At 34.2% G+C, this 23,223-nt stretch overlaps 2 protein-coding genes across 4 annotated transcripts; both read right to left on the bottom strand.

Moving 5' to 3' along the window:
* Nucleotides 1–719: 719 nt before the first annotated feature.
* LOC126725794 (uncharacterized) lies at nt 720–3,593 on the bottom strand. 2 transcript variants are annotated; one of them, XM_050430718.1, is made up of 3 exons: nt 3,386–3,593; nt 1,994–2,565; nt 720–1,092 (listed from the first exon to the last, which is right to left on the bottom strand). In XM_050430718.1, the coding sequence occupies exons 2-3, from the start codon at nt 2,558–2,560 to the stop codon at nt 979–981; spliced, it is 681 nt and encodes a 226-aa protein (XP_050286675.1). In that variant the 5' UTR covers nt 2,561–2,565; nt 3,386–3,593; the 3' UTR covers nt 720–978. The 2 variants fall into 2 exon arrangements, with proteins under 2 accessions (XP_050286675.1, XP_050286674.1); XM_050430717.1 differs by having other exon boundaries at nt 3,354–3,591.
* Nucleotides 3,594–5,136: 1,543 nt separating this feature from the next.
* On the bottom strand, nt 5,137–14,523 carry LOC126725793 (SAGA-associated factor 29 homolog A-like). Of its 2 annotated transcripts, none has more exons than XM_050430716.1 (10): nt 14,328–14,523; nt 13,969–14,157; nt 9,582–9,675; nt 9,395–9,471; nt 8,241–8,347; nt 8,006–8,091; nt 6,845–6,898; nt 5,991–6,144; nt 5,795–5,808; nt 5,137–5,391 (listed from the first exon to the last, which is right to left on the bottom strand). In XM_050430716.1, exons 2-10 carry the CDS (start codon nt 14,084–14,086, stop codon nt 5,289–5,291), a joined length of 807 nt encoding a protein of 268 aa, XP_050286673.1. In that variant the 5' UTR covers nt 14,087–14,157; nt 14,328–14,523; the 3' UTR covers nt 5,137–5,288. The 2 variants fall into 2 exon arrangements, with proteins under 2 accessions (XP_050286673.1, XP_050286672.1); XM_050430715.1 differs by having other exon boundaries at nt 8,241–8,350; nt 14,328–14,522.
* Between the last annotated feature and the right edge of the window lie 8,700 nt (nt 14,524–23,223).

The raw sequence follows: 23,223 nt of genomic DNA, 5'->3' as shown, positions 1-23,223 counted from the left end.
AAGATTCCTTATACTTGTAATCGCTTGATTATTAATTAGTGGATTTTTGGGAGTGGTGACCTTAAATTCACACGGTGGGGTTTTTGCCTTGTGAGATGTTTTCCCTATTTGTCAACAAATTACCATGTTAATTTATTTTCTGCTGCATATTAGTTATTGGTGATTTGTTGGTTGCCTCTGGGATTTGCATGTAATTTGACCTAATTAATCAACTTGGGTAATTGAATTAATTAACTGGAGTCAATCTATTTTAACCCAACAAAGCTCTTCATTATATATTTGCAACCATCCACAATGAAGATCTTTATTCGAACCATATAAATATGTATATAATATTTGGAAATAGTCTCTTTTCTCTTTTAGGCAAAAAAAAAAAAAAAAAACAAAATATAATCTCCCTTCTCTCTCATATTTGGGTATTGTGATTGCCAAAATACAAAAAAGAATTTCCTCCCTCATCTCTCCTATTTAGGCACTTGCATTGCAACAGTTAATTTCTTTTTCTTCTTCTCTCCTATTCAGCAATGGTATTGCCACAATACAAATTTATTGGGCAGTAGAAATCTCAACAATACTATTGCCAAAATGACTTTTCTCTCTCCTTCCCTTGTCACATCATTTCTATCTTCTCTCTCTTATTTTTTCTCACAATTTTGGCAACATCATTACCAAAATTCATCTCTCTCCTCAAGCAGTTAAATAACTTTGAACATTACACATATCACAAATAAACTCAATTTTTACCAATATTCAGCCAAAAACTCATATTATTATATGAGAAACAGTTGATAAACATAGTAAAATTTATAGTGGACTCCAAAGACTGTATATATATGTATGTGTGTGTATATATATATATATATATTTTTTTTTTTTTTTTAACACACCAAAAAAACACAAACTAAAACAGGTGGTTGCACAACTTTCATAAAATTTCAGATAAAAAAAAAATCATCTCATTGAGAGTCCATGCACTACTTAAGCAGATTCTTGGAATTCTAAAGTGCCAGCTCTAAGATCTCTGGTGACAAGAGACATACTTGGTTCTTGAAGAAAAATTTCTGTTATACCAGTCCCAATTATTCTTCCATCCTGTTTATACACCACAAACATGTAAAAGTTATGCATACAAGTATTGAAAATTGATAGAGCAAAGCTTACACAAACCAACTAATTTTGTTCTCAGTTTCTTTTTGTTCAATCCTTCCGCAACCAAACAGTCAGTCATACCAAAGAAACTCTAGAGAAGTTAGAATAAGTCTTTAACTTGTTGAGTCTTGGGTCTCTTGAAAATGAATACTCTCAATTTATTGGAATAATTTGGGCAAACTGTTTGACTACTACAAAACTAATGTAGTGAATGCAATATGCTTTGAAATCTGCCATTTTCAGCATGAAAAGAGCTGGAAGTAGGGTGTGCCGTGAAGACCAATAGCAACTTTATAATGCGACTTAGATGTTTTGTCATTTGTGTTCCTAGTTTCAAATGCATAGATTCTTTGAAAATGAGCGTGTATGTAGGAACTTTCCTTGTATTTCTATGTTTCAAGATGGCCTATTAGACCCCACCACGGGCTGCACAAACATCATTTACCAATTACCAGACCTTAAGAGTTAAGAATATCAAATACCATAAAAGTCAAATATTAAGTTGAAGGCGAAGCAAGTCCCTTTTTTTGGGTATTCTTTCATAAGATAAATATTGTTCTTAATATTCTTGGGTGAAAAACAATTAGTAAATGATGCATAGAAGGTTAGTGACATTGATCCACAAGCCTAGGATCAGGAACTCATGCTTCACCAATAACTAACAGCAAACAGCTAACTTCTTCCCGGCACAAAAAGTAAAGACAAAGTGATGCCTTCAGTAACCAGAGAAGAAAAGACTAAAAGCAGATCTTTGCAGGCCAGGCACAACAAAATTAATTGAAGTACAACTCAATTTCTATATATTAGTGGATAAGACATATCACTACATAGCAGAAAGAGTTACCTTTGGAGAATTTGCAATCAAAGTATCATCATAACTAGACTCTTCCATCACTTGATTTCGTATGCGAAGGTGACTATGTATAATCTGAAACTGCTCATATATATCATTCACCAGCTCTCTCCTTTCTTCCAGAGCCTCCAAGATATCTTGTTTCATAGTCTTAGTTTCTTCTTCAAGGATTTTCAGTCGGCCATTAAGGTGTTCAACAACACCAGCCTGCAAGATTCCCTTCCCCTTGCAAGAACTATTATTGCAAACCTTTCCTCCTGAACAACTCACTGGCTTCACAATTTTCTTTGAATCTGAAGCCTTTGAATCTGTTAACAGTTTTATATCACTTGAACTATTCATTTCCAACTTGAGTTGTTTTTCCTTTCCCGTCATTGCATCTGCCTTAACACACAGCTTGTCAAACTTCTTGATGAAATCCCACAAGATTTCATTTCCGGATCTGTATGCATCATTAGTGTTATGCTTACTCTTACCCTTACTCACTGTCATGAAATTCTTAAATCTTGAAAGATCCACTGACGAAGAAATTTCTAACACAAGTGAGGTGATATCCATTTCACCTACACAAAGTATATGTTTTTGTGAGTACATATTTTGTTTTTTAACTGAAGTCTGCATTACATTAAAATACCATTGTCTATCGGATGTAAAGAAATAAATAATAATAATAATAACATATAACAATATCTTCTATCCTACTCTAAGTATTCCACTTTATACTCTATTAATATTAATCTATGAATACAAATCTTGTCTACATTTTTTTGTATTCTACTTTATATTTCACCAATCATAGTATGCTTTATATTCATTTAACTTTCCTTATAAAATAATCAAAATTTAAAATAGAAAATTAAACAAACAAACGACATACCATAATTAGTGGAACATAAAATAGAATACAAAAAGTGGTATAGAGGATTTGTATTCACAATCTATCATAAATACTTATTTTCTCTTATAAAGTAACCAAAGTTTAAAATGAAATTTAAAAAGAAAAAAGAAAAGAGAAAAAAACTGTAATTGGCAGATTGTAAGTGGAACACTAAAAATGGTATCTTAAATGAGCATACATATTTTTCATGAATGCAACCAAGAGTAGCAAAACTTCCTTCTTTTTTGGAGCAAATACAGAGTACAAAAAGAATTTTTTTTTTTTGAAGTGAGTACAAAAAGAATATTATTGTAACATTTAGTCTTTTATCAATGAACAATTTAGCTACCTATAAGTTTTTCTTCAAAGAGTGCATATAAGTTTAAAGAAGGTGTATAAATATAATATTCATAGATGGAAACTAAGAAAGTTGGTTGTCGAAGATGCTAAAGATAGTAAATGATAGTTGCTTGCCTGACAAAGTTGCAGTGTTCAAAAACACTCACTTACTGATGGGAACTCCCTTAAAGATATTCCACTCTTTGCTTTTCTTGTAAGACAGAGGAGGGGTTATGGCAAAGGATGTGTTGCACTTTACAAAGGGAGGGAAAGATAAAGCAGGGGGGTTTCTTTGTCTAGATGTGTGTGCATATGCATAATTATTCAATTGAGAGAGAGAGAGAGAGAGAGAGAGAGAGAGAGGGAGAGGAAATTGCTGAGAACTTACAATGACATTGTCTTTACATGTATAGATTTGGCCATATTATGTGATTGGTAGGCTGTTTCAGCTTAATTTAACAGCAAGTTAAGAAGAGTCGGTTCTAGGTAGAATGGATAGGATATGCAGGTAGAGCATCTCCAGCAGATTTTCCAAATTTTTGTACTGTTTGGAGAATGAACAGTGACATTTAGCTTTTACCTACCAACTTTTTCAAATGCACTTCCAACAGATTCTCTATCATATTCTCTATCTCATTTAAATATTATTTCTTCATTCATTGTTTATTCTTTTTTTAATCATCATTTATTCTTTTTTTAACAACTATATTTTTCAATGAGAAGTGTTATGTTCACAACATTTTACGCAATACTTTCACAACAAAATTTATGTGGAAAGTTGTTACTAGTTCTAATTTAAACTCACCACTGAAATTATTTTTTTATTCGCCAATATTAACTAATAACAATCTGTTGCTTAAAATTTATTGTGAAAATATTATAAAAATATTGTAGTAGTATTTCCATTCTTTCATCCATATGTTTCCTTTTTTTTTTCTCTTGTTTTTTCTGCACCACACACGTATACCCATACATCTCATCCTCTCCTCTCCTTTTTTTTTTCACTTCCAGAACCTCCCTCTCTATATCTTTCTCCAGCTCTCTCCTTTTCAACTCTTTTTCTTTTCTTTTTCTACCATAATCTTCAAACACACAAAAACACGCATGGAGAGAAAGGAGAAATCGCCCTTACTCCACCACACCACCACCACTGCTCCTCCTCCTCACCGCTGATGCTCCACCACACACATACGTCTCTATTTTTTTTTCTTGATCTTTTATTGTTGTTCTATTTTTTTTTTCTTCTGTTCTTGATCTGTTGTTGTTTTGATTTTAGATTTGTTGTTTAAATTAAATCAGTTTTTTATGAGAGCAAGAATTGTTTTGTGAGAGCAAGAATTGTTCTAGGAGAAGAAACAAATCAAAGAAGAAAGAGAAAGAAGTGATAAAATATTAAGTGCTGGAATTTTTTAATGAAAAAAAATCAGTTGCTAATCTACAGTAGCCCATCAGACTTGATGGGCTACCATTCATTAGCCCAAAAAAATCTAGGTATGCCAAACCTGTTGGAGCATGAACAGTACACAAATTCTCTAAATTTTAGCTAACAAACCCAGATACCGAACCTGTTGGAGATGCCCTTAGCAGCTTTCCATTTGGGTCACAGTTGGTTTTGGTAGGCAATTTTTGGCTCCATTATGCTGAGGCTCTGGCCATTTTGTTTGAAATTTGAAACTGTTCCAAGACTAGAAAGTAGAAACCCCAACCTTTAAACAAAAGTTAGCACTTTGTTCTTTATTTTACTGAGAAACAAAATTTACACATACCACAAGTGATACGTTCTTATAATCATTCCTTTTTTATTTTTATTTTTTGGCTGAATATTTCATTTCTTGGTAGAAAAACTTTTTCCCAAGAGAGGAATAATTTCAAATGACACTTGGGCACGTAAGATAAAAGTTAACGGGAATGGACGGAATGACAGAAAGTCTTAACATTTTCAATACTTGAGAGGAATAAGAAATAAATATGATTATATAACATAAAAAAGTAACGTAAGGCACGCTAAAGGCCAGCTTCATAATGCTACATAACACTTGAGATTCATACACGGCTATAAACAGCTTGAATTCATTGACGAGATTCTTCAGGCAGAGGAACCACCTTTTGGAAGTGTACCGTCCTTTTAGGCAATGATCCATTTTCCTCATCATCATCAAATTCCAGTAAATAACTGCCCAACCAAATCATGAAATATGTATTATTGACAACATAATATAAAGATCTTAAAGAAAAATATCCTCATTTGGAAGCACATGGCAGTGTCATCATTCTTCTACATCTTCCTTATATGAAGAAATTACTTTGCTAGATAAATTAAGCTTATTTGTTTCCTTAAAAAAAATGTTAGAATCCTTTTTTTTTTTTGGTTATATGTTTATCATTTCAGTGACTAATGAAATCAAATTACATTAGAATCCATAATCTACCCTGAAGAGAAACTAATAAAACAAATTGAGGTTATCAATTTTACTAATGAAATCAAATTACATAAGAAGCTATGGCAAAATTGACAATGCACTCTTTCCAAAAATTATAGACAGTGAGTATTAAAAGACAAAGAATGATATACTTACTCATCCGTCTTCCTCTGAAAATATTTTGGAACAATTGATAGAAGGCCACAATATGCAAAATTACAAGAAGTAGTTAGATTCATGCAAAACTCACAGGCATTTTCAAAAGGAAGTATAAGAATCTATAGAATATTGGAATTCGAAGGAAATGAATAATAACTTCTGTTCAAGTAAAAAAATTAGATAGAATTGTCACCTTGCGATGGCCATTAACAACAGTTGCCTTATAAAGTGCAGTTGTTCCTGGATAGACAGCCAAAACCTGACTTCCAGTAGGGAAATCTTGTACATTACTAAGATCATTTCTCTTGGGGAAAGGAATAATTCTTGACATGGGCAGCTTGTACTTCCTAAGAACAGCAAGGAAAAAGGAATGTCACTCTCAGATGAAAATAGTTCATTACATAGAGAAGTAAAATATATACATAAACCATATTATTACTCTAAGCATTTAACAGTAGGACAACCGGCACTCATCATTAAGCCAAAGAAAAAAAATGGTGGAGAAAAGACAACACTCAGCATCTCTGGGCCAATCCAGCTCATTAGGAACCATGTAAGTTCTAGTCTTCTAGTCATAACCCTGAAAGACTTATCCACATTCTTTAAATATATCTAAAATAGAAAGTTCTATCCAGCAAGTATCAACAATTTTTTGTCTCTTCATACAAAACTGACCTGCTGAAAGACCAATATTAAATCAGGCCAAAGAGAAAAGAATAAAGAAAAGCAATTTTAACACTATAGGGCATAAGTCACAAAGGAGCATCAAGGAGGAGAAAGAACAAAAGGTGGCGTTGGGGGGGGGGGGGGGGGGGGGGTGGTGTTGGTTGTCCAAGAAATTATTAGTAATCTAATAAATCCCAGATCACTCTATAACCTAAAACCATTAAAATATAATAGAGTTCTCAATGCAAGTCAAGTAGCACGCATAGTTAAGCCAAGTAATTAATAATTAAACAAAATTATGGAAATAGAAAGATAACATAGAAGTATCTAAATAGAATTTTAAATTGGGCAATCAAATTAGAGTCAATAAAAGAAAGCTACCTTTGGCCACCACCCTCATCATCATCACCTGGTTCCTCGTCTAGGACTTCAAATCTGCACATTTGCTTCTTCATAAGCAAGGAATAAAGTAATTTCTGAAGGGAAAAAAAAATACCTAGAGTAGCGATGCAAGCAGCACAACCATAATAATTTTAGATTTTATTATTTCAGAATTTCTCTTATTTGAGAGACCGTGTTTCAGATTTGAATTTTAAATTTGGGCTTTAAAGTAGTGATGCAGGCAGCACAATCAAAATTATTTTAGTGTTCATTATTTAATATATTTTTCTTATTTAAGATACCATATTTCTTTTTCAAATTTTGAAGTAGATTTCTTATTAACTTTTGAATTTGGGCTTTAATGTTGTTGAGGATTTTAAAGAATGTAATTGAGGCTTGATGTAATCCTTGAAACCCATTAAAAAGAGACTCCAAGAATAGTTTGAAGCCTAGGGTTTTCTGTTTTTGTTTTCCATTTTCTATATTACCCGTTCTGCAACAAGAAAAATTCTTCTACCCCTTTGTTCCATCACTAATTACTGGCAACACAAGATAAATGCAGTAACTTCTGTCTATGGTAAAAATATAGCAACCAGCTCACAAACAGTTTGATACTTTGATGTTATCTCCACAACAAGCTCATTCAAATTCGTATATTAATCCATTCTAGACTAACCCTTATGGTTTCATTCCTCAACAACTCATCTACAAGCATTCAAGGGCTACTTAGGCACGTGAATATGGAGCATATAACATCTCTGAGTTAGACAGTTATATTCATATGGCATGTGTTTTAATGGGTATACATTGCACTTAATCATTAGAAAAGTTACATCTACACCGTGCCATAATTCATTTCAAAATAATTTCATAGCTTAAGCCTCAATTTGACCTTGAGCCAGGCATTTATCACTAGGCAATTGAATTGGGGCCATAATCAAACTTGATAGATAAATGGGAAAGTCATAACATGAGCTTGGCTCTTTTCTTCTTTTTTTCTTTCTTGAGCTAGCCTGAAGCTCAAACAACACAATTATAATTTGATAAGCCAGCTCAAATAGATCAATCAGTTATCATGATGATCTTGAAGAAGGGCTTTAATTCGTCAAAAAAGTTAAAATCATGACATGGTGATGTCCTATTTACAGGAACTGAACTTACTCTCTTGTCTCCTTATCAAAATGCAGAACTTTTACAACGAACCACTCATCCTTATCAGCCTCATCTAGTCTGACTCTAGCTGCTACCTGGAATAACAGTTCACATTAATAAAACTGAACTGCACAAAATATCATCCAAGTGAAAGAACTTGTTTGCCGAAAGAATTAATTAGTTGGATGTGCTAACTCTAATGAAATCATGCATGATTAAAAAATATATCATGATATATGCATACCTGTTCTCCCTTTAAATTAGCACAAGCCTCTAGTTGACTTCGCACATTATTCGAAATCCTTGAAATATCTGAATCAGTCTTCATTCTTTTCCTTTTCGGATCATTGCCTTCTGTAATTTATGAATTGTCAGCCAAATGAACAAAGTATATAATTCCCATAACAACAAGACAAGCATCTCGTTGGAATCAGACACTAAAATGCATTTTATTGGCTTCATTTTTTATATTCACTAGCAAAGCTATACGGGTTGATGAAACTTAAATGCTAATTTATGTGCCCTTCTAAAATTATTTGTGAGAAGTTCGTCGCTCATCCTAACAAAAATTCAATGTCATCCACCAAAAATTGATAGCATGCCATGTCCCTTGATGCTGCTATCTATCACAATGAATTCGCTATAGCTAACACAATCGAGGATTAGCAACAGGATTCAAGAGTAATCTTGAGAACTGAAAAACATGCTTCAATCAACTAAGCAAAAGATCTGAGTTATTAGCTCGTCATGAAATGCTCAGCATTAAATTTAAGAGTGCTGTTTAAGATGGCTATAGCTTGAAGTTATTGGTATTTAATTCTGTTTAGAGAACTAAATAGAAATCTAAAGACTACATGTAATGAAAACAACATAACCTTTTTATTAAATGTACAAGTACGCATGAAAATAGTTAAGTTCCTCAACTAAATCAAGAGAATTTCAAAATGATAGAGACACGGATTCTTTTATCTCAACAATATATTTGGCATATGTGCCTATCTACACTCCAATTTCTTCCCGTCAAGTCCAAATGCATAACTTCACATGACTAGTAGAATATGTATTGGAAAGTAACAATATATAATAAAAATAAATAAAACCCTAAAAACTTAAAACATGAAAGCTTGATTAAAAGGTTACAGATTCATGCCTCCTTATGGATAGTAGGATATGGATTACGAGGTAAATTAAAAACAAACCTAGGCTAGGAACATTTATAAGATGGTTATTATTTTGAAAACAATTTATGTGTATATACACACACACACACACACACACACACATATATATAAAAGCTTTTTATAACTGAAAACCTAAAATGGGAAAGATTAATCAAAAGGTTACAGCATTCACTAATGTTCCCATAATATCTTATAGCTCAAAGATTCTAGCACAAACCTAGCCTTCTTCTTAATTGTCCTTGAGGCCCAGGAGGAACCAGATGATCAAGTTGATTTAACAACATGCTGGAAATGCTGCAGCCAAGTACAATAATGAGAATTATATAAGGTGCAAAACATGTTTCTGAAATTTTTTTTTTTAAGTAGAAAATATCAATATCATAAAAGCTGTAGAATGGACATACGTTATTTCACTCTCTGACAGGTCTTTCGCAAGAGTATACAAAACTTTCAACCTAGATAATGAATTATCTCCAGGCTTCTCAACCACCTCAGGAGCTGCACCAACATACAAAGAAAGATATAAAACCCAGCTACAGAAGAAAACAGAACTAGATTGTGATCAAGGAAGAATATTGGATCACATATAGTATACTGCTGGAGACATTGAGATGGTAGTGGTGGAATTCAGTTGCATGGTTGCCAACAATAATAGTGATGTTGGAATAGGTAAATGGTTGAACTTGAGATGATAATAGTGGTGTATGGGGCCAAGATAATAGTAGCAGTGGGTTAGTGATGGTGGCAACAACGGTCTTAAGGGCTAGCAAAAAGATGGTGGAAAGGTTGTTCTAAACTAGAAGTGGAGTAATTGTGTAATAGTTAAGACAGCAGTGACTACAGTGAGAGACAATTATAGTGGTGGCAGTGCTGTTGTCAATTCGCTGCTTTAGGTAAATAATTAACAAGAATCATCATAAATTAAAGTATATAAGTTATGTTAGCTTATTGTTATAATTTATGGAGTTAGATTGGCATCAAACAACCATTTAGTTAGTGGAGGGACTTGGGCAATGCTTGCTTGGATGGAAGGCAGGGAGGGAAAAAGGTGGGTAATGGAAAAGGGAAGGAGAAAAGTGGCTATTCTTTGTGTAATCGGGTGAAGGGGAAGAAGGATGGCAGATTGCATGAAGCCCCTCCCTCCAGGGCCCTCCATTTTCTATCCTCCCAACTTGGAGACAAGGGAAGAACAGACAAGAAAAAGAGTCTGTTTCAGTTGTTAATAACTTTGGAACCAATCACATAAGTTCCTCCAATTCCAATTTTTCCAAGAAAGCCAAACACTTTAAAGGAAGGTACTTCCCTTCCCTTCACCATCTTGCAATCAAACATAGTCAGCAGCAGCTATGAGTTGGGAGATGAGTAACAACATTAGTATGAAAAAATTATCATAATATGCTTAATAAAGTAAGTTCGTGATGTTTGTTAAGAATCTTTTATAGAATTTAATTTTACTGACTTTTATACACAGTTACAGATAAAGGCTAGAGCGCTTCTAGGAAGAAGATTTTTTAGTTGATTGAAGCCTCCATGCTTTATGTCATAGTTCTCTTTAGCTTATTTTAATTAAATAAATTCAGATCCAAAGAAATATTTACATATTCCACAAATATTATCCAAAATCTCTGATGATGCCAACACATAGATGCACTGTCGTAACAATTTGTTATGCACATCTTATTTCTGAAATTTTGAGTAATATGTATACACATATTCCTCTCCACATTTTTCAAAAGTAACAAAGCAAATTGTGAAGTTTTCCAGATTAAATATTCCCAAACACATTCCTATCTAACTCCCAGCATAGAAGATGATGTCACTTTTTCCTCATGTGACGTATCCTACAATATTGACACTTATACTTTTATCTTCGACAGTTAGAAATGAATAATTTCAATCTATAAATTTGTTTAGTATGACTCTACTTTGCCAACTTGAATACATTTTACACATAGAAAAGTCTACAAAAGTTATAGAAAGTTTGATCTACCTAGCACAGTTAATCTATATTGTGTCCCCCCTACACTTCTTTCCTTTCTTTTGAGCTGTATCTATGCCATGTCTCAATTTCCTACATCAACCAATTCAACTAGAGTACCAAACTCATACAGCTTATCTTAATTACTCAGGGTTGGCTGCATGCCACCATTTAGCTCTATTTAGAACCATATAACCTCTTACAATAAACCACGTGAGCTGGGTTCAAAACGTCATGAGACAGTTCGGTCCATATCCAGCGTGGGTGTTAGAGCATTGAGAGGACCTTTCCCTAGTATGAGAGGACTGGGAAGGACACACCTCTGGTGTACTAGTTATCATGCCCACGGTAAACAGTGAGCAGCCAAGTGCAAAGTGGATAACTGCTGAAAGCATCTGAGGAGTAGGCTTACATTGGCAACATCATGGGAAGTGTTGTTTTCATAGGTATTGTCCGTACAATTGAAGTATAATATAAGACACATACAAATGCATCACAAAGAAGCTAATTTGTAAGAATTAATAGGAACCAAGCGAAGGTGTGGACACAAGATATAGGGCCTCTGATTGTGTAGACCTATAGGCATAGGTGTAAAAAGAAGATGGACCAACCTGTGGCTTCACAGACGGAGCCTACTACTAATTGGACCTACAGACCTAATCCCAGTCATGTAATAATTATGATTTCTTTTATGTAATTTGATGTTTTCTATTCCTATTTGATTTAGGAGGTTAAGTTCTTTTCTTGCAAGTAAAGTAAAGTTATTTTTTATTCCTACCAGGATAATAAGTTTCTATTTAAATAATCCAAGGCTTCGGTTTTGTTTTACAATTTGACCGATTGATAAAATTTATCTTGGAATTTTATAATGGTTTGGTGTTGACTCCAGCCAACCCTAGATACTAACTCCTAGAGGTTTGCTCTCTCATACTTGGAGCTGACTCCTAGGTTATCTATCTTTTTATTTTTTGGTGGTTTTTTCCTTTGTCAAATACTTGACTATTACACAGGTTGAAACTGGCATAGGATTTAGCCATTTACAGATATCCCCAAACAATTTATCTTCATTCTATTTTTTAAATTGATGTACTCTCTGGCTCTATTCCTAAACTGAATCAACGGCATGACTTTATTTTTCTTCTCTTTTTTCCATTCAATATTCATTTTTTATAGGTAATAAAAAATTTATTTAAAAAAGGGACTGCTTCATACAAAAACAGGCATGAATGATGAATTGCCTAAAGAATTTCTTATCCAAAAAAAAAAGAAAAAAAAGAATTGCCTAAAGAATTACAAAAAAAATACAAAATTCTATATACAAAGAGATAAAGACTCAATAAACATAGGAATTTAATCTTTATTAGTGAGTCCCAAGCATGCGCCCAATCAAACAAAGTACCAACAATAAGCTAAGATCTGATCTGCTGTATACTCCAAATCCTCAAACGTTCGCTTATTCCGCTCATGCCTATCCAATATGCATATAAGACAACTACCCAATTATTTGACATAAACTTTCCAAAGTCGGCATAGGATGGTTCTGTTTAGAATTCAGGTGAGAAAAAGGAAATTACTAGATTGCTCAAGAGATTAGATTCCTAACTAAGCATTTTTAAACTTTTCTATTACTCTCCTTCGTTCTTTAACAGATCCAAATGGATGCTTACGGAGAAATTATTGCTTCTACATGTACCCATTTATCTTAAGGTCGAGTTGACGTGCATAGATATTTTATTATAATGTTGTACATTACCCTTCCTAACCTAACATAAATAGGTTAAGACTAGTAATACATAAATAGGTTGAGACTAGTAATAAAACGTAACATATGATGATATAAGTACAATGATATCAAATTTTTTTTTTTTTTTTATGACATGGATTCTCACAAAGGCAGTGCCCTTTGGACCCACCCCTTTGGAGTAAACTATGGATACACAACACCACCAACCAGATACAATGATATCATTTATGACAAAGTAATACATAGCTGAAGATAATCATAAGAGGTTCATGTGAAAAGGTGCATCAGTCATTATATGAAATATTGACTGTATACATGCAAATAATCATCAGAGGATCTAACTAGCTGTCTTGCCTTGATGATATATTCTCGATACAACCGATATCCCTATCAAGCATACTCAATAACACAATGACCCCTCTTGTCGTCTTAAATCTACGTTGATTTATCACTTAAGGAAACCCAACAAAGTTAAGCTTCTATAACCCGTAAAGTTAATTTTCTATGAACTCTAATACTCCAAATTAGGCACCTCCACAGTCTTAGAACAAAGCTCAAACTATTAAGTTAAACAACAAAATTTAGCTGAAGTGGAGAGCTCCTCATTGATCACGACCCAGTGACCAATTCCAGGTCCACAATATACACATTTTAAACCCATGATCAAATAATTTCCATCTTGGCTTTCCCAAAAATGAAAACCCAGACAGTAATTTAAACTTTCTCACACTCTCAAATTGATAAAAACCACCCAAACCATCCCTTCATAACATATCCACATTCAATGACACTAAAACCAATTGTCAGCAAAGCTCATGATCAGAAACAAACCCAGCTAGCATAACTCAAATAGCAGCTAATTTCAACCAAACCCATCTCCAAAAACACAAACTTTAAACATTCAAACACATAAATATAAAAAATCTAAACAAGAACACAAACATTAACTACATTAACACATACCCATTAATCCAAGGTACCAAAAGATAAAGACCGAACCTCAAGTTTCAAATTTTATTTTAATTTTTTTTTTTAATTTGGATCAATGAGTTAAAAGAAGAAATCTCACTGGCTTGGAGCTTCTTGTGCATCTTGTTGATCTCGACAAGCACCTCCTCCTGTTCTTTCCTTATCCGATCGAGCTCCTTTGAGTTCTCCAAGATTCCAGAAACCTCCGGAGACGACATCGCTTCTTTTCGACAAGTTTGAGAATTTTTAGAACAACAACTTCAGTTGCATCATCTCCAAAGCTCTTCACCTGAAAGTTGAATCCCAAAATAAATAAATAAAAAATAAAAACTAAAAGTACATGTATTACAGACAATTACAGTATTATAGTTGCTGTACTAAATTGGGGTTTGGGAATTAATACTAAGGCAAGGAAATTTCACATATATTATGAATTTTATCAATAAGATAACAACTTACAAAATTTTGAAAATTCCCATGAAGTAATTTACAATAAAACAGAACAGAAGTGCTTCAAAGTCGGTGCCACCACAACCTCAATGATGACTACGAGGTTGTCTTCATCACCTGGTAGTAAAGAGAGAGTGTGTGTGGACACAATGTGAGAGCAAAGACAGAAAATGGGTGAGAAGGTGATTGATGTAAAAGAGATGATGATAATAACTTCTTTTAATGGTGTGTTTCTTGTAACTTCTGTTTTGTTGCCACGTGTGATATTGTGATTGCCTTGCCTTTTCTCTTTTCCTTTTTTGGGGGCTTTGTGTTTTGTTTTTCTCTTTGTTGGTCAATGGTTTTCCCACTGGTGTTTGGACGTTGAGGGTAGGTTTAAATATCGTTTATTTTATTAAAATTGAAAAATTATTATTAAAAGTATTGTAGGTAAATGTAAAAGTGAGTTGAAATAGTATAGTAGTACTTATAAATAGTGTCAAAAAGTGAAATGAACTAATAAATAGTAGTAAAAATAAGTTGAAGAGTGAAATAATTTTTATTTATAATACCAATCCAAATGCACCCTTAGAGGCCCGTTTGGTATGTATATTTAAATAATAATTTTCAGTTTTTTTAGAAATTTATGTAAGTGAAAAAATGTATAAAAATACGTATAATATTATTTAAAAACTAAAAACATATGTTTAAATTTCCGTACCAAACAAACCTAGACGTCTGTTTTGGTTTTGGACATAAAATATGCCCTATGTTTAAGTTTAAGTGTCACTTTAATAACTGCCTCCAGCCCATAGGAAAAGCAAAAGGCTTTCTCATTTCTCAAATCACAAGTGGAGAGAAGGGAAGGGATTCAAAATTAAATTATTAAATTTTTTATATAATAATAAAATTATTACACTTTGAGAGTAAAAGGAAAGAAAGTCTGAGGAAATATTAAGCTTAAAAGAGTTTGGAGCATAATAATAAATAATTCCCATATATTTTTTTTTTATTTGATAAACGAGAAAAAAATTTCCCATGTTGATAATAAACTACTTCCCTGTTTTTTATGTTAAAAGAAGAAATTATTATAAAATCCTAGTTGAGTTTAGTAGAAGGTGAATTTCAACACAAGCTTTTCCATTTCAGAGTGGAGGGCAGGGTTTTTGTTCTCATTTTTTTTAAATGAGAATTTATTCCTTTGAATCGTGTCTTAATATTGCTTTCCAGGCTAAAATCCTAGTTCAACCACTATTATCATTATAAATATATTTTTAATTTGATTTTTTTGGCAAATTAAAACTAGTTAAAACTCATTGTTTTATAAAAATAAAGTAAACCAACTCTATTTCAAGGATTGCCAACCACATAAATCAAATTGGACAAACACATAAATCCCAAATTGGGATGAATGAAAATTTTTGATATTAAGCAAAAATAATAATAGTAATAATAAAAGACAAAAATGTTATAAGTAATTACCACAGGAGGAGCCATTAGAGTTGAGTTTAGTAGAAGGTGAATTCCAACACAAGCTTTTCCATTTCAAAGTGGAGGGCAGGGTTTTTGTTCTCATTTTTTTAAAGTGAGAATTTATTCCTTTGAATTGTGTCTTAATATTACTTTCCAAACTAAAATCCTAGTTCGACCACTATTATCATTATAAATATATTTTTAATTTGATTTTTTTTTGGCAAATTAAAACTAGTTAAAACTCACTGTTTTATAAAAATAAAGTAACCCAACTTTATTTTAATGATTGCCAAGCACATAAATCAAATTGGACAAACGCATAAATTCCAAATTGGGATGAATGAAAAATTTTGATATTAACCAAAAATAATAATAATAATAAAAGACAAAAATGTTATAAGTAATTACCATAGAAGGAGCCATTAGAGTTGAGTTTAGTAGAAGGTGAATTCCAACACAAGATTTTCCATTTAAAAGTGGAGAGTAGTTTTTTGTTCTCATTTTTTTAAAGTGAGAATTTATTCCTTTGAATCGTGTGTTAATATTGCTTTCCAGACTAAAATCCTAGTTTAACAACTATTATTATTATAAATATATTTTTAATTTGATTTTTTTTTTTTTTTGGCAAATCAAAACTAGTTAAAACTCACTATTTTATAAAAATAAAGTAACCCAACTCTATTTCAATGATTGCCAACCACATAAATCAAATTGGATAAATGCACAAATCCCAAATTGGGATAAATGAAAATTTTTGATATTAACCAAAAATAATAATAATAAAAGACAAAAATGTTGAAAGTACTACAAGTTTAATCATATAAAACTTTCAAGCTTTTTTTTTTTTTTTTTGGGAGAAATTACAAGCTAACGTAGCAATAAATGTGATTTGTGAGCTTCAACCACCTCATAAATTAATATTTGAGTTATCTCTTTGTGATTGCTAATGCATCAATTTGTAAGTTCAATTAGTAAAATTTGTAGTACCACTAAAATTTAAAAATTAAAAGTCTTTGAGGACACGTATAATCCGTGCAACAAGGCTAGTTTATATATATATATATATATATATATATTGAGGTAGGTAGTACATGATCAAATCCAGGAGATAATATTTGGACTGTATAACACATTAACATTCCCTCAACGACTTTCCCCTTGAATTTTTGTTTTATTTTATTTTTTAAAATTGCATATGATGAGGTAAAGAAAGCCACCTAATAAGTGAAGTGATCATCACCCCGTCACTGTCACTTGATCTCATTATAAATTGCAAGTTTCAGAGCATTGCTGCAATGCACTCGAAGTTCATCAGCATTTAATTATTTAAAATTTTGGATTTTTAAAAAGGGTTAAGCTTCCGAACTAAATTTTATTTTAAAAAATCAGGAAATGCAGTAACAGTTTGAGATTTCCTAGAATGTAGTGTGAGAATCTGCAGTTGAACCCAAGACCATGACGAAACTAAGTTGAACATTCAGCCACCCTGAAAAACCAGGGAGATACTTGTTTTCTCTTTCTTTTTTTTCCTTCCCGGCAGAAGATGGTAATAAAACATTCAAAGTAAATTGATCATTTCATACACGATAGACTAGGACATTCTTTAGCTGCAATTGATTAAAATAATCCCATGCTCCCAAGTACCATATAGAAGTTAACACATAACAGAAGTCATGAGCATCACCGGCAAGGCAGCCACATTATCAAGATTGATCAAAATCCATATGACAAAAAGGCTAAACTATTAAGAACAGATAAATCAACAGTAAATGTTAATCATCCAAAAACACAATGGGATTGACAACCTTCTAAATATGTTAATAGCTACCTACTTTACTTTCTTTGGCTTCTTACTATTTTGACTGCTTTGCACTTTTTTCCAGGATGCCTTCTCTCCTTTAGCCTGTTTCGTGGTAGCTTTTTTGTTGTCTTCTTTCAAACTTCATCATCATCACTATTACCATCAGCAACACCACTAATATTATCATCACCACCCTGCACATCAACCACAGTAAAACACAAAAGATAAAATGGGTCCTGTTTGAGAATGACATACCCTGACACCAGCATTGATAAAATTGAGCCCAAATAGTCTCAATTTAGGGTCTAAATGGGAGACCCATTTGACAAAAATTGATCCATTCTCTATGTGTTGTAGAATCACCCATAATCCCAGTAAGGTTGCGATCCTATGCTCTGGCACACGATCCCATCTTGACTCTACATCCTGATTAATCCTATAGCAATCCAAATCAATTTAGGAGTGTAGGATCCAGGATCGCAATTTTGATAATCATGTACACAACTAGGGACTATACAATCAATTGTGCAAATTACATAAATCTGTCATAAAGGCTGACTATGCAAAACTAACATCCAATCAAGCAAAGTTCTGAGGAAAAATAACTGAGATCAGACACAGTTTTCTCTATATCTTCGAAACTTCAGTTGGTCCTCTCCCTCCACAGACACCACATCAAGCAGTGTGTGGTAGCCATTCACAAATGACCATTCTGGTGATGCCAAAAAAAACCCTAGCCAACAAGCTAACAACTCCACCACAGTCCTCCAAATTAGCCCAACACCTTAGACACACCATAGACCACAATTTTGTAGCAATAGGACAGTGAAATAATAAATGGTCTAATGATTCACCATTGCGTTTACATATATAAAACCAATCCAAAAGCCACACACTCTTTCTCTCTAAATTGTCAATCATCAGAAATTTCCCCAATGTTGCAGTCCTAACAAAGAAAGCAACTTTGGAAGTTATCTTTGGTATCCATATGCTTTTCCAAGGAAAATATTGGTTGCTATTATAAAGTAAAACCCGATATTAACCACTTACAATAAATCTCTTTTTCTGATCTAGTCTCCAGCACAATTTATCTTCCCCACTTTTACAAATGCCCCATAGATCATATCCATGCAATTCAACAAAGATTCCCAACTCCTAATCCTGCACAACCTGCATGAAATTCATATCCTAATGTAGGACTCCATTAGTGAGTTTCATAAGATCTACCACACTTGCCCACTTGTCACAGCAAATCCTAAATAACTTAAGAAAGCACATAGCAAAAGGGTTTTCCCCACAGCATAGATCTTGCCAAAACTTTTCTCTAGAATTATCCCGTCTTATACTAGAGATAGCTTGATAGAGTAGGCCAACCCTTTCTAACATACTTCCATAAATCACCCCACGGGAACCGAACACTGAGTTGGAACACCAGCCCCCCACTCGCAACTATACTTCACTTCTATCACTCTTTGCCACAATGCATCCTTCTCAAGCCCAAACTTTCACAGCCACTTCCCCAATAATAATTTATTAAAGCACCTCAAACCCCTAATAGCCTAACCACCAGAGGGAAAAGGGGCACAAACTGGAGCCCAATTAACTAGATGAAATTTGGTCTCATTCCCCAAAGGGATAATTTTTTATTTTATATATTTATTTTTCTACAACAAAAGCATTACTTTCAAGTCTATAACAAAGAGCGAGAAAACACAAGATAATAACGGATTCATTTACACAAATACAAAAACATCAAAAATGACTTGTCAATATGAATTAAAAAAAAGATGAAGGCCAACTAGAACTTATTGGTTTTCAATGTTTACCCATCAAGTAAAACTAAGCTCTCCACAAAATTAGCAGTATAAATCACATCTGTGCTTGATAGAATTGTAAGAGTTTTCGCTTTTGAACTCTGAGGGACAAGAGAGACAATCTGGTCCCTTATAGGGCTTGAACCCTTAATAAGAAGTTCACCATTAACGGTGCATCCAAGCAAACTTTCACGTCCATCCATTGCCATTGATACACATATTGGAGTCCAACACACCAGACTCCTTTATCACCCATATGAAGCAAGTACCACTCCGACTATCAGCAAGACTGAAACCAATGAAAGCTAGTGATCCCTTTAACACTGCAAGACATTCGGAATGTTTTTTGCGTAAATTTTTTTCAGGCAGCTTTATCTAATGAAAATCATCAATGTTAAAGGACAAAATGAATCTGCGGCTATCCTCCTCCACGTTCCCCACAGCCTTGAATTTACGGCTATCCTCTTCCATGTCCCCCACAGCCTCCACCTCAGTGCCCATGTCCCCTTCAAAACATACCAAAAAGAGTGCAAAGCTCCATTGAAAAAAAAAACAGGGTGATGGATATATAGAAGTAACAGATGTCCCATATGAATCCATAGGTATTTCAATCTTTCTCCACAAACTCGTACTCAACGAATAAATCTAGGCCTCAGTCGGGCATCCTTCAAAGCTATCAAATCTAAGAATCTTCAAGTCATTGTTTTTGGAGTCAGAGGCAAGTCCAAGAGTGACATGAGTGAAATTAGCAACCAAAAAGTGGTCAAGCAAGGTATGAGCAGGAACCATGTTTAACTTTCTAATGCTTGGGTTCCACGAATATATTTTTGCAATTAGGAGAAGTCATATTATCAGCAAGACAAAGGGAGCCATTATAGAAGCCAACCATGTTGTTAAAACAACCAAAAGAAGGGATTTCAAGTCTAGAAACATCGATCAAAGTGTGGTCGCTATTGTAAACATCCGTACACATTTCTTTTTTGGATTTAATTTAACCCCAAATGAACGATGTTGTACATGTTCAAGCTTGGCTCGTCAGGAAAAGTCAAAAACTCAAACTTGCCTTGAACTTGTGATAAGTCTAATAATAGTGTTTGAGCTTGAGCTCATGGGAAAGCTAAAAAGCTTGAGCTTAGCTTGGCTTGGTTTAGCTTAATTAATTAGTCAAGCCATGCTCAAGCTTAATATCAAGTTTAAACTCGAGCTTAGGTCAAGGTTTTGAGCTTGAAATCTAAAAAAATTACATTATCAAATGTTTAAATCTCTAAAATTAAGAAGAATGTTAATGTGTATTAGGGTATGTGGGCTTTAGGCCTACCTTGTTTACTTGTATAACACACTTACTTGTACTGCACACTCTGCCTCCTATATAAAGACAATTATGTATATTTTATTACTTGAGAAATACAATACAATCATTCAGTATTTCTAACACGGTATCAGAGCCATTGCTCTAACTTTCTTGTGTCTTGCAGTCTTATCTTTGTTGGTGTTTTCCACTGTCTCGAATTCTTTGGCTAGTAAACCTTTTCCGTGCCCTCTCCTGACTGCTCCACCGTCGTCAGAGGTGCTCAAGGTTGAATCCTCACTGCAAGAAGCTCGATCACCGCCACAAAGATCATTGCCTTCGTCAGATCTTCCACAAAGGACCTTCGATTAGGACATAAGACATATCACCATATAGATTTTCAATCTATCTACACAATGCCGCCGGAATCATCACCATCTGACCTTCCACGCGCCGCCACGCACTGGTCAAATATTCGGCAGTTTGTTCCACGCGCTTCACGCGCTGTTTGTATTGCTCCGATCATCTCACCGCCGCCGTCATCTGAATCGTCCTTCTTCGATCTACATTACCGGCAAAGAATTGGCCTCATCGGACTTCCCACGCACTCTCAAGCGCCGTTGAAGTATTTAGCAAGTTTCTTACGCGTCTCACGCGCTACACGCTCCGCCATCCTTAATGCTGCTGACGTCATTTGTGACGTCACTCTACCATGTTAGCCCTAGCTGACATCATCGTCCAAGTTGCTGCTGATGTCATCTTCTCTTCTGTTGACGTCATCGCCAATCAGCTTGTTGATGTCATCTGTTGACTTTGACCTAGTTTGACCGTTGACTTTTTGGCAGAGTTGACTTTTTGCAGTTTAGGTGCTCTTTACCCAGTTTTTTGCGTAGATTTCATTTTTACAGTCCGTTTTTGCATATTGTGCTTCTAAATGAAGAATAAGGACAAGTCTTCTTCTTGTTGCTACAATCATCGCAGACAATCTAGCAACTATTTTTGCAATTTTTGCAAACGTTTTGGCCACAATATTGAGACTTGCTATCATCGCAATAAATTAGTTGTTTCAATTTCTGCTGCTACTGTTGCTACCACTGAGAGTGTCCAACCAATGGCTCCCATCTCTACACAGTCTAAGTCTTTAGGACGCACTTTCACCATATCCACAGATGACCTTAAAAATATCATCGTCAATGTCATTCGTATGGTTGGTAATGCATCTTATTCCTCTTCTCTCTCAACTTTATATAGCATGTCTCATTTCTCTTGGCTTATGGATTCTGCTTGTTGCAATCACATGACTCCTCATTCGTCCTTATTTTCTGAACTTAAACCTGCACCACACCCTCTTAATATTCACACAGCAAATGGTTCCACAATGTTTGGTCATAATATAGGTTCCATTTCGACCTCCAATCTCTCGGTTCCTAGTGTCTTTAATGTTCCTGATTTTTATTTTCTGTGGGACAATTAGCTGAGTTAGGTTATCGCACTATCTTTGATTATACTGAGTGTATTGTGCAGGATCCAAATATGGGACAGGAGCTTGGGACTGGTCTTAGAGTTGGGCGTATATTTCCCGTGGACAACCTTTGTCTTCCACTTGTTGCTCTTGTTTCTGTTGCTGCAGCTACTGCAGCTTCTTCTACTCCTTCCCTTGTACTTTGACATGCTCGACTTGGTCACGCATCTTCCTCTTGGGTTCAACAATTGGCTTCTAGGAGTTTGTTAGATTCAGTGTCTACAGAAAATTTTGATTGTGTTTCATGTCAGTTAGGAAAATAACTAGCTTTGCCTTTCAATACTAGTGAATCAATATCCACTGATATCTTTGACCTTATTCATATTGATGTTTGGGAGCCTTCCTCTGTCTCTAGTATTGGTGGGTCTCGATATTTTGTTATCTTTGTTGATGATTACTCTCGCTATAGCTGAATTTTTAATATGAAACATCGTTTTAAGTTATTGTAAGTATATTCTAATTTTGCAAAAATGGTTGAAACTCAGTTTTCCAAACGTATCAAAAATTTTCAATCTAATAATGCTCTTGAATATACTCAATATGCTTTCCAAACTATCTTGCATTCCTATGGCACTGTTCATCAACTAACTTGTCCAGACACCTCTCAGCAAAATGGTAGAGCCGAATGAAAACTTCGTCATATTCTTGACACTGTTCGTGCAATTCTTCTCTTTGCCAAAGTTCCTGCTCCTTTTTGGGGCGAAGCTGCTCTTCATGTTGTTCATACTATTAATCGCATTTCAAGTCCTGTTATTCAAAATCAAACTCCATATGAGTGCCTTTTTGGGTCCTCTCCAGAGTATCACCACCTTCGCTCCTTTGGTTCTGCTTGTTTCGTTCTTCTTCAACCATATGAGCATAACAAACTTGAGCCTCGGTCAAGGTTTTGTTGTTTTCTTGGCTATGAAGAAACTCAAAAGGGGTATCAGTGTTATAATCCTGTCTCTCATCATCTTCGTATCTCCTGCAATGTTGTCTTTTGGGAACATCGCTCCTTTGTCGAGCTCTCTCACTTCCGTGCCACCCTA

The sequence above is a fragment of the Quercus robur genome, chromosome 5 (assembly GCF_932294415.1).
Source record: "Quercus robur chromosome 5, dhQueRobu3.1, whole genome shotgun sequence".
NCBI classification, from domain to species: Eukaryota; Viridiplantae; Streptophyta; class Magnoliopsida; order Fagales; family Fagaceae; genus Quercus; species Quercus robur.
The sequence above is the reverse complement of the archived record's forward strand: the minus strand, read 5'-3'. Positions and strand labels throughout refer to the sequence as shown.